Below are 18621 nucleotides of genomic sequence, written 5' to 3' on the forward strand. Positions count from 1 at the left end.
TTTCTGGTTTCTGGTTCAGGTAGAGCTAGTGTTAGGCTTAGAGACAGGGAAAGAACTTGCTGCACTTGAGGCACATGTAACCTCCATTATCTACACATATAGAAGTACCTTGTCCAGGACACATTAGGATTTCTAGCACATCAGTGATAAATGTGGAACACCAAAAGAAAGCATTCCCCAAAACTCATTCATCATACCTTGCCTACAAGAGGTTGGCCAGTCCCATTAGTGATGAACACCCTTCTCTTCAGTCCATCATCATAAGGTGGATAACTTCCAGGGGGGCTTGAACTGCTGATAGCTGGGTCCTACAAATCAGCATAATAGGCTGTAATGGTTAGACAAGAAATCTCTGGAATTCATAAACCAAATTTGTTATGACATTTGCGCAGTGGTTATCACTTCTGCCTTGCAGCACCGGTTCAAATCTCGGTCAGGAAACCATCTGCCAGGAGTTTGCATGTTCTCCCTGTGCTTGTGTGCAATACACTTACCTCCATCCGCTCCAGCGATGGAACCCGGAGCTGCCTATTGGGACACGTTGTGCCGCTCCTTCCCCCTTGAGCCGACTGTCAAGATAAAACCGCGGGATTTTCAATTGCTCAGGGTCCTACTCATGTTGTGAATGCAGAGCAATAACCCCCTGCGCTATTGCAGTTACCCACCTCTTTGGACATATTACTGGCCGTCGTGTATTACCAATACCATCCGCTCTGTCTTTTGCCTTTACATTGAATTGTGTAAATTATTGCTGAGAACTATAAATCCCCATCTGCTTCGTCTAGTGCTATTAGCGTGCTACTTAAGATTACGAACCAAGAGGAACTACTAAATACCTTTGTTATATATTCTTTTGTACAATTGCAGTATGCAAGCAGGTTATTATACTACTGATCTAATTAAGTGACTCCTAATGTTATTTCACATTGTGATTGCAAGCAGCAACAAATTGTTCCATGTATAATATAGAGTGCTATACTAGGCGTATGAAGGAATACACCAGTGAGTGCACGAATTTCATTAGCTACCATATATATAACGGTGCATGATGTATACCAGTTCCACAACCTCCTCCGCACTTCATGGAACGTAAAATTGTGAAACAAACCATTGGAGACAGTTACTCCCTTTGGCCAAGGTAACCTACTCGCCTCTGCAGCTGAGATCCTATAACTAAATTACTGCAATATTACATTGTGGGTTTCCTCCGGGTACTCCGGTTTCCTCCCACACTCCAAAGACAGGCTGGTAGGTTACTTGGCTCCTGTCTAAACCGGCCATGTATGTATGTGAGATGGGGACCTTAGATTGTAAGCTGCTTGAGGGCAGGAACTGATGTGAATGTGTAGTATGTAAAGTGCTGTGTAACTTGACGGTGCTATATAAATACCTGCAATAAATAACTATATAAATAAACTCTTGTTTTAGGTTTGTATTTGTAGTCTTGAATAAAATAGGAAATGGTTCACAGCCCTGCTGGATGGTTTTTTTTTCCTCTCTGTGTTGCTTCATTTCCTGTCCCAAAGACACAAGAGGAAGTGAAGGAAAATCCTTATGGACAGTTATCACTGGCATAAGAGTCCCCACTGGAAAATTTCCCCTTGCCTCCTGTTCTTGTGACAACTGTAAAAGTATGTTATTCTCTATCACTTTCTGTCCCTTTTGACAATGACCACCAGGACAAACAGAGAGGGAATCTACAAAGTGGAGACACAGAGAGAGAAAAAAAAAAAAAGGGAGGAGGACAGAAAAAATTGACAGATATTTAAAATTCTTTAAACTTTAAATTGATTTTTCATACTCTACACTTGGATTCCATCATGGTTCCTTACCACAATCATGATGTATTTACGACCTTGTTCATGGAATTCTTTAACCATATTCGCATAGTCCTTAAACCGTGTCTGATCATATGTGAAGTCTCGGTTTGCATCCATGTAATCAATGTCATTCCATTGTACATCCTGGGCAACATCAAAGTAGTGTGAAAAGATTCCACATATCACAATAGGTTAAATACAATTGTCATGTCTTGGTCAGCAATTGTTTTAATTCCTGACTTTCATGGCATTACTGTGACGGAGCAATCAAGGCTGCAATTAAAGAAAACATGTCACAAGAAAAATATGTACGCTGCTGCTTCTGGCCTCCTTCACAAGTGCTAATTGCCTGAATTTCATGCAGACATTTTGGTTTTAATACTTTTCAAGTCAGGCATGGAACAAGTATTCAGGTCAAGAGTTCAGGCTTCAGTCCAACTCACTAATTTGGAACATGTATGCAGCTTGTGAGCTTCTGAGGCTAAAGGATCAACAAAAAAGGCAACTAGCATTTTCAGAAGCAGGTCAACAATGACAGCTTACAAAATTCCTGAAAGTGTAAGTGTAAACCCTAACAATTAAGTTTTCTAAACTCTATTCAAATCTGAATTATCACCATGAAGTGCAGATGGATCCATGTTTTCCTAAACATATAGTCCCCAAGATAAAACATATGTCAAACAAAATAACATATGAAGTGCATCTCTCAATACATGCACATTTCCACGCCTCATCCCTTTAAAGACCCTACAAGAGTGTCTTTTCGTAAACTACACAACCACTCCCAAATCTATCTGCTGTTCCCCCCAAAAGCCAGCCGACCCGACCGTTAGCTGCGATGTCAACGCTAGATCCGCCTATCTGTTTACATTTGACCAGAACCTGTCAAATTGTTCATTCCCACAGGTACGGGAGTTCCCGTGTTGTCGGGTCGGCGGGCTTTTTGCAAATGAAACCCCATGCATTTTATTTTTTTTTAAATTATTTTTGACTGGGGGTCCCTCCTAACATTCATACCAGGCCTAAAGTGTCTGGTATGGTTTGGGAGGGGGACCCCATGCGTTTTTTAATTTGTTTACATTTTGTGGGGTGAACAGTCTGCTTCGGCTGTGTGTTTGGCTCAGCCAAGCTGCAGCATACGTGTTCAACTTGGCTGAGATCTGTTTGGTTTACAGGCTATTGTGAATGGCCTGTCCAGCAGACCTCCGGTTCGGCTGAACCGAAGGCTTCCCACAGCCGAAGTCAGCCGAAGGATTAGCCGAAGGCTCAGCTTAATCCTTTGGCTCGGGGGTTATTCACTAATGATCAGCTTAACTCACAGGACTTTAGCACACAGTGTCAACAGACATTACATTCCTGCCCTGCATGGGATGTCCATAAAAGGAAACTGCAAGTGATTTTTCAGTCTTTGAATGAATAGAATACAAAATCTTAACATAACTGTGCATCAGAAATATACATACAACTTTATTGAGTGGGTACAGATCAACTTAAAAGTGTACCTGAAAAAAAAAATACTGCATTGCTTATTCTGATCTCACTACACGCTCTGAGCTTCTCACAATGTGCATTTAAAACTTCAGCAAGTTAGATAGAGTCTGCTTCATTTCATGACTAGAGCATGTTCAGTATCATTTAGTGCTTTCCTCCCCAGCCTTACTGTCCTGGACCACCCCTTTCATTATTTGCATTTCAGTTCTTTCATACATGATGGCTCAGCATCATATGTGAGCATTACTTAGGGCAGGCTGCCACTGCTAGACCCTCCCAACAGCTATGGTCTGCCCGCATTGCATAGAGAAGCACACAGACTAAGTGATGTCACTGGTGGTAAAACAAGATATGTAATGAAAAAATGTTATTTAAAAATTCATTAGCATGTTGATAAGGTTTAAAGGAGGAACCAGGGAATGCGAAACACAAGCAGGTTAAGCTCTAGCTTTAAACCCAAAAACAAAAATATATATATTGCAGCTTACTAGTCCTTAGATGTGGTGGATGCATTTGTTTTCTTTTTTAATGGGTTTTGTTCCCTTTGTTTGTACCTGGTCATACTGCCAGTAACACTTCTTGTGCGAAGGTGACAACGGTCACTCACTGCATTGTACGGTAGCTATAGCGCAGCAGCATTGTCACAAAAGGCTGCTCCTAATGTGGACTACAAACACCTCCCCTTTTGCTCATTTCCATTACATATGGGTGGGGGGGGGGGTTGTGTAGTTCCCCAAAAAAATGTTTGGTAAGCAGGAAACATTGTTTGAGATTTCAATTCAGCACACAGAACTTTACAAGGATACTGGATTTCTATCAGGATAATTTTCGGTACTTTCAGAAAATATACCCTGAAAGTAGAAAACTAAAACAGTTATCACACCTAAAGACTGCTAAGCTGCAGCATATACAATTTTCAATCTTGGGTTTAGATATAATTTATTTGTATACAATGTCCCCAACCTAATTGAGGCTAGAACCCCTTACCCTTTTGTATGCTTACCTCTGGATTTGTCCACGCCGGCACATTAATTTCCCATTGACTTGAATGGAGCTGTATTTCTGTAAAGATGGCCCCAATCAAGTCTACGAGGAGTTACTACATGGCCAGTGCCAAAGGGGATAGCTGCATCTATGATGTAAATACCATGGGTAGCTGCTGCCACCACAGATGTAAATTTGCACCAGTGATTTGGGGGGCTTCTATCTAAGATTAGGGGACTAGGGAGGGGGGTTGTGCCGATTTGAAGGAAATGCATGGGTGTTTTTAAATGCAACTAATGTCAGTACCTGAATTTGACCTGGTCATTTCTGTACAGAAAAAATGTATATTAGGACTGGATGGACAAGATAAATCCTTTTACATTTACAACAACTGTATATGCATTTCATGTGTATATTTAGGTGTTTGCCTGGAGTCCGGCTTTAAGATAAATGAATGAAGCATTTAGAATGCCTGCCCTAATAAGCAGAAATCATGCATAATCGGGTATTTGTGTCCCCTTACCAAAGGCATATTGGCTTTGGTCATATTTTTCACCACCTCCCGAGTCATATCAGTAGTTGAATATCCCCAGCGACAGATATGGAATCCAAGTCCCCAAAAAGGTGGCATGAAGGGAAGTCCTGTGCAGAAAATGTACTGGTTAGGTCTGCAGATAGCATATCATTACATCATACCAGTATCAATAAGGACAATAGCTCGATTCTAACACAAACTACTAAAGCTGGCCATACACTGTGCAAATTTTGTCCGGTTCCTGATGAACTGGCTGAAATTCGTTCAGTGGGTGGCCTTGTCAGCACCCTTCTGCACGGCATAATTTGATCAGAATATTTTAGGAGCCGACTGAAAAATTTGCATGCAAAGGGTGACAGCAGCCAACCAGCTGTCATCACTGTTCGGATATTCTGACAGCAGTACACCCGCCACTGGTAGAATACAATAGCCCAGCAGGAGATTCATATATTTTAAGTTGTTATGGCCAGCTTTAGTCCAAACATTACTAAAAACCCACATTTAAGTTCAAATTAAAGCAAAACAAAGTTGACATTGTTACACCAGAGAGACTCTGCAGATACCAATGACTACTTTTGCCATTGCTTCCTCCAGCTGGAGGTCATTCCGCAGCCTACCCAGTGTTGGGGCCTAGTCACACCTAGCCAGTCCATTTCGCTGTGTTTAATGTACATGCATTATGCTGTGTGTTAACATACTTTGCCTTAAGACAGTCCATTTGAAAGAGCTGCCATCACACCATAAGTGGCTGAAAATTGGACAGACGCCATTTTTAATAAAGCAGCATACCGCAACACATATTAGTGAGTTACTGTGTGTTGCAGTACACTGCATTCCCTTAGGGGTGCCATTGACAATGAATGGCTTCTCAACAAATTAAAGCGTATGTATGGTGTGTTATGTTACCACAATGCATGGGTGTGATTAGGCCCCATAAAAGAAGAAATAAGAAGTGCCAGAACTTTGTGAAAGATGCGTTTATTAATGCACAATCATCTTCATTAAGGTTGTAATGATGCATGTATGTTAATAGCACTCCTTTTCAAAGGATTAGTGTAACTCTTTTGTCTGATATGGCAACCATCACTAGCCCTGCATCCGGTGGATCAAAGGCTTCCAGGTATGTTTAAGAGGTGGAGGCATGCAACACTGTATAATGGATCCCATAAAGAACCCTTTAACTGATGGCAATATACTGTATTTCCCCCCTACATGTAACTAATGCCCATATGCCATTTGCACAACCCTTAGAATAAAAAGAAGTGTCAAATCTTCATACAGAATTAAGTTTTAAACATACACGCATACATACCTACATACCTACAAATGAAACCCCTTTAGGCTTGTTGCCCAAACAATGAAAAGTTTTTTTTTTTAGCAGTTTACTGAAAGACTTAATATCCCTGTTATTAATTTAGTTCCCCTTCTTTGAACCTTTTCAAATCTCTTGTACTTGTTGGCTAAAATTGTAACCCATTACAACTTGGAACAATGAAAGATTTAGAGGACAACTGCATTTTTGTACAATTATTCTTTAAATAATTCCCCCTAGTGCCCTGATTACCTCAAACTAGAATAAATATCTTCAACCCTGATCCAGTGATCTTCACTGTACGGCCCCATTTACAAGCCTTTCTCCTGAAAACAAACGCTTTGTACTGCGCGTATGCACCACAACCCAAACCATTTCTATGGCAAGGCCATACTCCAAGTGACTGCTGGAAGCCACCATGAGTATGGATTTCCCGTAGGAATAAATGGACAGAGACAGGAATGGATTGAGACAGGAATGCGCAGTATGAAGCAACCATTTTCGGCTGCAACTTTTTACTGCGCTGCTGTGCTCAAGGTATTGGATTAGGGTTAAGGGTATTTTAAAGAGCTGCGCAAACTCTTGGCGCTATATAAATCCTGTATAATAATACTAATAATAAATTTGTCCCAGTGGGAAGCATGCGGTGGTGGTGATGGGGAGTTTAAAAAAAAGTACAAAGGTAAAGTAAATGGAGTGAGGGTCGTAATATATTTACCTATATGATGCATTTTAATAGTAAAATAATGAACAGTATGCACAATTGAAAGGTTTACCAATCACTTCTTGATACTGTCGTATGACAGCCTTGGGGTCGGGGCCCAAGAAGATATAAAAGTCCAAGATTCCTCCTGTGGTTCGCCAAGTCAAGGCTGGAGCTGGCTGCAACAGAACATCTACAAACAAAACATATGGACAACAGTAAGCCAACTGTCTCAGCAATTGTCAGCTATCAAGAGAATAATGCTTAGAAATGTAAGTACAGAGACAACACTGTCTGCCCACAAATGGTTAAAGCCCACCTATAATTGAAGTGTCCAAGTCCTTCAACAAAAATACTTGATTTACTTATTCCCAGTCAAATCCGGAAGATTTTGGACACAGTGTACCAGCTACCTGGCTTTAATATTTATCCTCGCAGGTGGTTGTCTGGCTAGATGCACTTCTGCAGTTGTATAACAAAGCTGAACTCCAGCAAAATTGCTAAACACACAGATGCAATACATATATGATGACTGGTATACTTATCAAATGGATTTGTATTTCTGTCAATCCGGTGCTGCTATTTACACAGTTCTGCCACACAGCACAGTCCTGTGGGGAAGGGGACCTGATCTTTCTCTTCTGCAGTTTTACTTTTACTTACAGGTCTCCTCCCCGCCCCACTCTGAGACTGAACAATAAAAGGAGAAGTGGCACACTGATGAGCTCACCTCTTTCACTTTGCTCCCTCTGCCTATCACCATGTTCCTTGTACTGCAACAGACGCGATTTCTCAGCTGTGCTGCTTCACCCCTTCATCTCTTAGCTCTGCTGTAAAAGGGACTGCCAGAGGCTCATAAATCAAATTCAATAAGCAAGCTTGAATTGCAAGCGTGACATAAGCTTAGCAAGAAGTGCTTTTCACTGGTCAGCGTGGTCAGGTAACTGCACTGACCAATGAGTGCTTGCCATTCGCCAACAAATTCAAAATACAGAGTGCAGGGCTGCTCTCTGGATAGTACATTGGCAACAGAGAAGGGGAAAGAGCATTCAGCAAAAGGTAAATATAGCAGGCAGGGAGAGAGGGGGCCAGATTGGAGGGGGTAATTCCATTTTCCCAAATTCACCTGGTAAAGTGGAATTACCCTTTAATTTATGTAGCTTTAATCTTTGTAATGGTCCCAAATTAGGGCTCATCACACCAGCAGCTGCGCTACAACACACAGCTGCTGGTGTGCCTTGTCCGGCACAGTGCTAACGTGCTGATCCCGGGCACATTGCACGGTTTAATTTTTTTTTAAGAACTTTACTAAAATGTCCCAACTGACAAATATGTCACAGCATAGTGCAAGGCAGTTGTAGTCACAGCCCACTGCACTAAAACAAACAAAAAAAAGTACTGCATACAGTACTGTTTTGTCATGTGAACTGTGCCCATCTGTGATAAGACAAGTTGCCCTGTCTTGCATTAGGGTTGTGCTGAAAAAACTTCCAGCGCAGCCCCAACACATCTGGTGTGAATGGACCCTCAAAGGGTGCAAAGTATCAATCCAGTGAGGGGAGTTGATAAAAACTGGGGCAGACAATCTGGAGCGGGTACCCATAGTAAACAATCAGCTTCTCGCTTTGTTTTCTCTGTTTGTTCCGTTAAGTTTTGATAATGAAAGATAGAAGCCGATTGGTTGTCATGGGCATCTGCTTCAGATTCTGTCTGCTCTAGTTTTAATAAATTTCCCTCTATGACTCTCGCACAGTATGAAATATTTCCTGGATGGTTTTAGCAATTCTTTTTCTGTGTTAAAGTTTGCAGCCAATCCTGGCTACCAATTATGAAAAAAAAGTTATACATGTTCTGTGGCTGAGTTGATTAAGTGAGTCACTCCAAGTAAATGTGTTATTTCTATAGTGTCTGGTGTGCATTCATAAAGCAATGGATGGGTCACTTTACCAAAACCCATCACAGAAACCAGGAAATATAGATTTTTATGATCTATAAGCTTATTTAAATCCTTAAATGACAAATAAGAATGCCAGTGAATATCAAATCAAACTGAAATTTGAAAAAAAAAAAAACATAGGTCTAAATATTTGTTCTCTAAAGGATATATGTTTTTCTAATTTTAGAACATTTTCATTCAAAGACTGTCTGTAGCAATTTTAGTTTATTTACATAAACACATGAAAAAGATCAGATACATGTAAATAGATGTAGTACAGAGACAGATGTTGGAAAAAACACAGAGCAATGCATTACTGTATTTATTCCAAAAATGTATTTTACATTCAGAGGCTAGGGGCAGGAAGGTGACCTGGCTGTGCAGCTTAACCGAGGCAGACAAAAGCATGGTCACCATGCTGGCCATGCTGTCTATCAGGGCTTTGTACATCTCAGGACTGAGTGAACAGAAATACAAACCATTTGTACAGTTAAAGAAAAAGTCTCAGCTTCTATTATTTTTTACAGCCCAGTCACCTAACTCCCATAGTGCATGTAGCTTTTTATCTCATGCTTCTCTGTTTCTGCTTTCTATGCAGAAACTGAGATACAGGCGTTGACAGTTCACTCCCTAACACGCTCTGCAAAGGAGATGGCCTCTTAATTGACAGCTCTTATTGCACTGTCTCTGCCCTTTCCCAATACAAAACAAGGCTCCCCTTACAGTTCTAGTGTCTGTGCTGATTCTGGTGAGAGTGTGCCCCCTCCCTCTGTATTCTTGTGAGCTTGATTGTGTCTGGAAAGTGCAGAGGCCGTGAGATGTCAAGCAAGAGTCCATCTCCTTTGCAAAACGTGGTGCAGAATGAAGAGAAGTGAATTGTCAAAGTCTGTATCTCAGTTTCTACTGCACACAGAAAAATTTGATAAAAAGCAAAATACGCTGTGGGAGTTAGGTGACTGATCTGTGAAAAATACAAGGTGAGATTTCTTCTTTAAGACATCTTCTATATATGTAGTTCATTTGTTTATTTAGTTATTTCACTGAAGCTCAGCTTTAATTTTTAAACCTTGCATTTATGTATAGTTTTTTATGATATACTGTATGTTCATGAGGGTAGTCAGATTTTCTCTTTTTCCATTACATAAGCATGCTTTGCTTAGTCTAAGGATTCTAAGATCTCACTCATAATGTGTTTCTGACTGAAAACAAAAGAGCCTCAGCAGTTTCTAATTAAGTCAGACATTCATAATGCAGAGATTATACGTCTTTGCCTAGGCTTAACCAGTTGACATCCGCGGTGTTAAACCCCCTTCCCATCCAGGAATTTTGACAGGCAAGCATGTTTGAAAACTTTGGTCGATCGTACGATGTTAGCATGGTTGGTGACGTTTCCGTCCGTCCAAAGTCGAAACGTTTAACACTGTGCATGCGCAAACAAAAATAATTGCAGTCAATTACCGCAAGTCGTCCAGGTGTTTTTTTAAAACTACCGCTGATTGAACCTTTCGATAATCGGGGCAGGATGGGGCCGTCGTACGATTTTCGTCCGATAATGGTAAGGTGTATGGGCACCTTTAAGTAACATGGTGGAGCTTAGACCCTTATGATTTATGTGAAACGTGTCTTTACCGTAATGCCCACTTTAAGGATTTTTTTTATACTTATTGGCTTCATTAATACTAACCCATGGCATTGCTGTTAAGTAGAAAAACCCCATGAGCAGAACCATCTTTTTCCAGGGCCAGGTAGAATGGATGAGAGCCATAGAGATTTGTATCTTTCTGGAATTATAAAAAAAAAAAAAGTGATATATCATAGCTTAGTATAATGTCTTATGTATAAATGTTGGAGAATGTGGGAAATGTTATTCACATTAGCCAGTAGTAGTAGTAGTAGGAAATGTTATTCACAGTAGTACAAGTGGAAGGAAAGGCTAAAAAAAATGTTTTAGCTTAAAAATATGAAATTGATAGGTCATAAAAAGATGCTGGAAATTCTACATAAATACAGTATAGTTGGTATACCAAATCTGTATGGTTATCCCTGGATGTCTCCTCCTTCTGCACATCTATTCCACATAGAATAGAACATATTGAATCAGGAAATATTTTAGCACTATTGAACCAATAGTGCTAAAATATTTCCTGATTAAATATGATCAAATGAATACACAGAAAGCTCATACGTCATAAATGAAAGCACACACTTTATCCTTGAGAGGAATTATTTTATTTATGAATGGTTACTTGCAGACTCATGGAAAAGCCAAAGGGCTTAGTTTTGCCTCTTTGCAAACTGGGCTATAGGGTATTAAGAGTTACAATGTATTTGGACAAACAAGCTGTTTCCAAATGTATTTTGTACTACAGATGGAGAGAGATAGAGAGATAGAGAGATAGAGAGATAGAGAGAGATTTACAGGGAAAATTGTTGCTTGGAGGGGGAGATTTTTGGAGGGGAATTTTGCTGGGGGTTTTTACGCTAAAGTAGAATATTTTTATATTTTTGAAGGGAGAAGAAAGTTGTCACATTTGTGCTTGTAGGAAAGGTTTTGCTCAGTTACTATTTTTTGCCTGGATGCCAGTACTCTGACCTTTACACTCTATTTGCCAAAGTGCAACAGTCAGGAGTGTGCAATTTACAGCACAAAAAAAACAAGACAAGTGTCTTTTTGCAAGATTTGGGCTGCTCTGCATTTCGCAGGATCTAGCTGGAAGAAGCAAAACGTTATCCTCATCTAGATGTCTGGCTCTATTATTAGGCAGCAACTTTTTTTTTTATATAGGTGGAGGGGGCCCAGACCTAATAAATGGACCTTGCATTTTACTGAAACAGGCACAAAAAGGATCCGGTAAACATGGTTTTCTTAGGCACTTTTTAGAATATCATAGGAGGTCTATCTAAGGGACTAAAAGGGTATTTGGTATACAAAGTATTTCACTTTAACTACAGAATAAAAGGTTTAAGAAGACCTATTGCATTTTTAAACTGAAAACATTAATCCCTAAATGATCTGAATAAAGACATGCAAGTCTGTACCTTCTCTTTGAGATTGATTTTTATCATTATGATTGCCATCTTTTTTTTTCTATTAGTACAGTGCTATAGATACAATTTTTTATACTATCAGTTTATGATATATTTGTGCCTATAAACATAGAGAAAACCAGGATGGTGCTAAAGATGAGAAAATATATCATTTTATTAAAAATTTGATAGTACATTCAGCATTTGTAAGTTCAAGTCAAATTGCTACACTTTTTCACTTGAAAACAGGATCCTCTCTTGCATTTTTTCCCTATAATAAACCCCTTCAGTGGTATGAGATTGCCATCTACAGGCAATTTTTATAAACGACAGCTCAATACTGTGCATAATTGTAACTTCCATCAGTTTTATTACCGATTGTTTTTACAGTTATATCAATTATTATTTATTTAGCATAGCACTACCAATGCCAAAGCCATGAGTATATAAGGATGCAGCTGAACCTGGCTGTCAGGTAGATGGAGAAATGCATTCTGGTAGGCCCACCATATCCCGAAGGAGGAGGAGCCAGGACTGCCTGCTACATTACAGACTTGGTACTAGTTTGCCGTTCTTGCAGCACACACCATCCTTTACCCGCTATAGCAGGGGTAACTCTGGCTCTCCAGCTGTTGTCGAACTACAAGTCCCATGAGGCATTACAAGACTGACAGTTGCAGGCATGGCTCCCAGAGGCAGAGGCAAGTTGGGATTTGTAGTTAAAGCACAGCTGGAAGCCAGGGTTGTCCACAACTGGGCTATAGGATCTACCACCAATGTCCATGGTGGAAATAGCCCAGAGGGCTATCACAGGCATTTACCTTTCCATACAGATGTAATACTTTTATATGGTTACATTTCGGTGCAAAATACATGATTTTTTTATTATTATTATTATTATTATACAGGATTTATATAGCGCCAATAGTTTGCACAGCGCTTTACAATATAAGGAAGACATTACAGTCACAATACAATTTAAGACAAGATGGTAAGGAGGGCCCTGCCCGTGAGGGCTTACAGTCTAAAAGGGAATAAACTGAAAGGATAAGTTCATTAAAGAAATTTAATTAATAATATATATTAAAATATGCATTTCTGTAACATTTGCATTCAAGCCTGGAAAGCATTGCAAGCGTGGACATTTGATCACCGCTGCAAAGCTCAGTCTTCGGCACGTTCTCTCTCAGGCAGAGCTCGTACAGAGGTACAGAGTTTGTTAGGAGAGATGGGAGGGAAGGATGGCTGGACTTCAAACTGCATGAAATCACCTCATACTGCTCCCGGTCTTCCTCTACCTCAGTGGAATGCTCCTCAACAAGTACCTTCTGCTGCTTACTCTGGAGTTCAGCAAGTTCATCCGTCGTCAACTCCTCCTTATGGTCCTCAACAAGGTCCTCTATGTCTGCACCATCGACATCCAGACCCATACTCTTGTCCATGGACACAATCTCCTCCAATACCTGTGCATCAGACTCTTCAAAGTCATGTTCAGTGACACATTCTGGCCACAGTTTTCTCCAGGCTGAGTTTAAGGTCCGGTACGTGACATCATCCCAGGCTTGTCAATGAGGTTGATGCAGTGGAGGACATTGAAATGTTTCTTCCGGAACTCTTTCAGAGTCAAGGACGTCTCTTCAGTGACATTAAAACACCTGGTGAAGAGCACCTTTGTGTAGTTTCTTGAAGTTGCAGATCACTTGCTGGTCCATGGGCTGCAGAAGAGGTGTTGTGTTAGGGGGGAGGAACGTGACCTTTATGAAGTCATACTCAGCATCCATATCATCCACCAAGGCTGGAGGGTGTGCCGGGGCATTGTCCATCAGAAGGCACCTTTCGCATTGGCCCTCCACATGACAGGCAGTCTGGCCTTGTTCACATTCTGTTCCTTGAATGCACGAGGGGTCTGGGAATGGTACACCAGTTGTGGCTTAATCTTCAGATCGTCGCTTGCGTTCGCAAACAGCAAATGGGTCAATCTATCCTTTATGGGCTTGAGCCCCAGCAGTGCCTTTTCCTCCTGAATGATATACTGTAGGTTCTGTTCGGCATCTTCTTCCAAAAGAGCCCTGTTTCATTGCAGTTGAACACTTGATGAGCGACAAACCCTTCTGCCTTCATGAATTCTGCAAAGTATTTCTAGTAGGTTCCTGCAGAGGCCTTGCCAGAACTGGAAGCCTTGTCTTATCACAATGTGGATGCCACTTCTCTCGCGGAATTTATCAAACCACCCTCTACTGGCTTTAAATTCATCCCTTGTTGCACTTGTAGAGGGGTTTGTTTTTTGTTTGCAGTAAATCACTGTGCAATTTCCTGGCTTTTTCACAGATCATAGCTTCACTAACACAATCACCTCCCAGCTGTTTCTCATTCAAACACACTAACAAAAGTTTTCCACCTCTTCCAGTACTTGTGTCCTCTACTTGGTTAACATAGTTACTCCTTTTGCCACATCAGCTCCTTTGATGACATCTTTATTCTTTAAAATAGTCCAGATTGTCAACCCCATTTTGTACTCCGAGGCCAGATCAGTCACACGAATACCACGCTCATACTTTTCTACAATTTCGTTCTTCAATTCAATGGTTATTTTCTTCAAAACCTTCTTCTTACCATTCTTGCTCAGCACTTTCTTGATACCTTCATTCAGTGGCGGACCTAAGGATCAAAAGGGCCCTGGTGCAAGATTTTTTTTTTGGGCCCCCCCAGTCTTACAATGCCCATACTGGCCAACTGACCACCTGAAAGCCCCCACAATCGCCACCTGAGAGCAGAAAAACAAGCTCAGGACTCCCACTGATTCCCCAATATGTTGACTTTATAATAATCTCATTATATAGTACAGTGTAATAATGATAGAAATAAAGTGCACAATAAATGCGCTTGAAACATCCCCAAACTACCTCTCCCCTCACATCCTGCACCACCTCCGCCCTCTCGCTTCGTGGAAAAAAAAATTCAGCTAAACCGGTCCCGATTCAAAAAAGGTTGTGGACCACTGCTATAAAGGACTACAACTCCCAGCAATACTTTATACGGCAATGGAGAATGGCGTTGGCTATAGAGGACTGCAACTCCCATCAATATTTTATACAGCGTTTGCAAATCTGCGTTGCCGTATAAAGTTCTGCTGGACGTTGTAGTCCTCTATAGCCATTACCATTCTGCATTTCTGTATAAAGTATTGCTGGGAGTTGTAGTCCTCTATAGCTGATGCCATTCTGCACTGCTGCAATGCTGAATGGCACCAGCTATAGAGGGCTACAACTTCCAGCAATGCTTTATACATAAATGCAGAACAATTCCATCAGTTAAAGAGGGTTACAAACAATGTGACTTAAGGCACATAACTCGTTTGACTGTCCTTGCGGTGCGAACACATGCAGCAGGGAGAGGTGGTGGGCTCTGAAATCCAGTGTCTGCTGCTCGTTCCTCCTGGCCGAGGCCCCTGCGCTGCCCCAGAGTGTGCCTGCAGACTGATGTGATTTCTCCTCCCACCAGCTCTCTTCTCACTGCCGGACGCCCGCCACCATCTCTTGCAATTATCCTGGAGCAGCTGGGGCCCCAGCCTCCTCCGCCGCTGCTGGGGCACGGCCTCCTCTGATGCAGCCCGGCACTGCGGGGGCCCGGCCCAGCCGCCTCCACCTCATGTGTCACCTGTAATGCCGATACACATGTAAGGGTCACAGGCCCCCCACATGAGTATCGGTCGTCCCCCCGATGCCCTGCTCCCTAGCCCCTGCTACCTGATTGACCGCTGCGTCTCCTGCAGCCCTTCTGCTCCTGGTCAATGGAAAGGCAGAGCCCGCACTGAGGCATGTACAGAGCATCCAGGGCCAGGCAAAGCAATTGCATGACTGAAGGGATGCCGTGGATGTCCTGTTTGATAAAACATCCGCTTCACTGAAAAACATTAATTGTCAGTGACATCGTCACCGATGTTTTAGCAAACAGGACATCCCTTTAGACAGGCTTGTTCCATGCCCGTCTCTGTTTGATTTAAAGCCCGGGGCACGTGCCCCCCCTCGCTATGCCACAGCTAGGACACTCTGGGGGGGGGGTTGAACCCCCCTATCCCCCTCCTGTCTACGCCCCTAGTAGTGATAGCTGTACAGATTCTTCTCCCCTTGGCAGCTCTGTGGCTGCAGCGGCTGAGGAAGAGAAGAATGTGTGCAGCTTTCACTACTGTATGCATGCTTCACTGATCGATAGCGGCGATCACTCTTCTCAGCTCTCTCTTCTCAATGAGAAGAGTGATCGCCGCTGCAGCGGCCGTTTTCAAAGGGCACCGGCTCAGTCCCCCTGCTAGAGTCCCTCCCTACAGGACCTCAGTGGGCCCCTCAACTGCCTTGGGCCCCCGCACCGGCGGCACCGCCGGTAGTTCCGCCCCTGCCTTCATTATTGCTCTGCACTTTCTGGTTACCTTCATAACCGCTTTGCAGGTTCTTGTCACCTTTTTACCACCATACTTGCTCTTTACTTTCTTTGGAGCAATGCTGGATTGAATAATACTGTACAGTACTGTATGTGCTAAAAAGTAGAGTAGCATTCTTATACAGTTCGTTAGCATCATCACTGGTCGTGCAGCATAACAAATTTAGGAAAACATCAAGTTTTCTGTGAAAAAACCCCCACACCTCTACCAGTCAGACATGTGGAAGAATTTATAAGGACCCGTGCCCAGTTACTTCACTCAGCAACTGTCTACCCCACCACCTCAAAGCAGTGGCTCTGTACCCTTCCAATCTCTAATATGGATACAGAGCAGGAGCTCTGGGAGGGGGGAACAAGGTGAGCTATGCTGCCTGAGAGAACAACTTCAGTGCTTGTTTTAACCTGACTTCATACCTATGCAATGTGTTAACACATTATAAATTACTGCACGTGACCATTTGTTGTGAATGGAACTACAGTGCCTCAATGCACATATACCTGCAGTACCTTGAATACATTTTGCTGCAGGTTTGTCTTTTTTCCCCATTGTGGTGCACTGGCAGCCCTTGTTAGTCTATATACAGGGCTTGAAAAATTTTAGGGTGTCTCACCAGTCAGTCAAAAATGTCACCAGTCAGCATGACCGTCATAGCCTTGCAATTTATGTTAACATTTTTTGGGGACATATAGAGCTTTCTTTTGGTGGTATATAAAATCACCATGGGGGTGGGGGCTGGGGGGGTTATTTTTTACTATATAATGAAAAAAGTACAGTAAATAAAAAAATTAAAAAAAAGTTTCCCTAAGTTATTTACAAAACATCTATTCTTACCCATATTTTTGGTAAAACATAAAAGACTGGGTCACGTCGGGTAAATAGACACCAAACATGTCAAGCTTTAAAATTGCGTGCACCCACAAAAATCGCAAAAAACAACCACACTGAAAATTGGCCATAGGCGACGCTTAAAACGCTTTTACCTCTCAACAGTTTAGTGTTATCAGTAATTAATGGCCCTAAAATTATTGCTCAATCGCTTGAATGTAAAGCTCCCGGCCGGCTGTGTAATTACAGCGGCCGGACGGGAAGCTGCTCGTCGGCCTCCGCCATCCGCTCGTCACAGACGAGCGGATTTTTCAAGCCGTCATATGCACAAAGTATTGTGTGGTTCTTATAAAGCAACGGGAATGATTTATAAGAACCCCAATGCTCTTGGCAAACTACAAACAAAATAAACACACCAGTAAGTATAGGATGGGCATATACATATTGGAATGCAAATAAAAAGGGCCAGCAGAATCTCTAGCTGGAATCCAGTCCTCCTCAAGTCTCTTCTCCTGACTGAGTGACAGCTCATCCAGTGTCTGAGTGTAGGCAGAGTGGCCTATGCTCGGGCTCAGCTATAGCAACCACCACAAATCACTGACTGCTGTAATCCAGCTCATTTCCAATGAGTACTGGAAACCTAGATAATGCATTTCAAGGACAGCTGTCATTCCTGTCATAATGATCTTAAGTTATCATACAACAAAATACAATTGTATTTGGAAGGGATACAACATTTTCTGGGTTTAAAATACCCAGACAGACCTTCATTATTTGCGGCACACCCTATCAAAGCTATTTTAAAAGGCATACAGAAATCACAAAACACATCTGCTCACGCTAGATTACCCATCACAAGTCATATGTTTCATAATATGTCTATCATGTTAGATAGAGTCCCGTTTGGTGTCTTGCAGAGTCTAGTATCAATTTTTAGACCCGTCAGCTTTTTGGCTATTGGCCTCTCCTATCCCTCCCTTATGGCTTATTTACGCATACTTTCTTTGATTGTGAAGGGACTTAAATTCTCCCCACAAACGTACTATGGCCATTAAACATTTTCGCTCATCTCATGTGGATATTGTGTGCCTCCAGGAAACCCATTTTTCCAGCTCCTCGGCCCCTAAGTACTTTAGCCCTCATTTTCCCCAAACTTATCTACTGTAGCTAGTGGTCCTTCCAAAAACCGTGGTGCATTTATAGGCTTCCGTAAATCTCTCCCTTTTGTGTGCAGCAGAGAGATCGTTGACCCAGCAGATCCTTATTTGATCCTCTTAGGCAAAAATTGTTTGACCTAGATGTATCTATAGTGACATATTATGCTCCTAATTCTAACCCTCTCCCTTTCTTTTAGCGCCTCTTTTTTTCTCATAGATCAGCATCGGACGGGCACTCTTATCTTATGCTTCGATTCCAATCTCGCCATTTCCCCATCCCTGGATAAATCCCCCAATTCTCCCTCCTTTTCAAAAACGTCTATCTCTGCAGAATTGATCATATGTTTGTCTTTCATACTATGCTTCCCTCTGTATTTTCCTCCTCTATTCTTCCTA

The 18621-nt window shown here is 41.9% G+C and overlaps 1 protein-coding gene across 1 annotated transcript in view; it reads right to left on the minus strand.

Annotated features, from left to right (window-relative positions):
- The window catches only part of LOC108792966 (lysosomal alpha-glucosidase-like), a 53188-nt gene that overhangs the window by 25344 nt on the left and 9223 nt on the right, over positions 1-18621 (minus strand). The window contains exons 4-8 of the mRNA XM_018563861.1: positions 10466-10562; positions 6919-7038; positions 4819-4937; positions 1833-1964; positions 198-308 (exon numbers count right to left, since the gene is read on the minus strand). Of these exons, the coding sequence (XP_018419363.1) occupies positions 198-308; positions 1833-1964; positions 4819-4937; positions 6919-7038; positions 10466-10562 (579 nt within the window). The remainder of the gene's footprint in view (positions 1-197; positions 309-1832; positions 1965-4818; positions 4938-6918; positions 7039-10465; positions 10563-18621) is intronic.

Source organism: Nanorana parkeri, unplaced genomic scaffold (assembly GCF_000935625.1).
Source record: "Nanorana parkeri isolate BGI_ZX_2015 unplaced genomic scaffold, ASM93562v1 scaffold706, whole genome shotgun sequence".
Taxonomy (NCBI): domain Eukaryota; kingdom Metazoa; phylum Chordata; class Amphibia; order Anura; family Dicroglossidae; genus Nanorana; species Nanorana parkeri.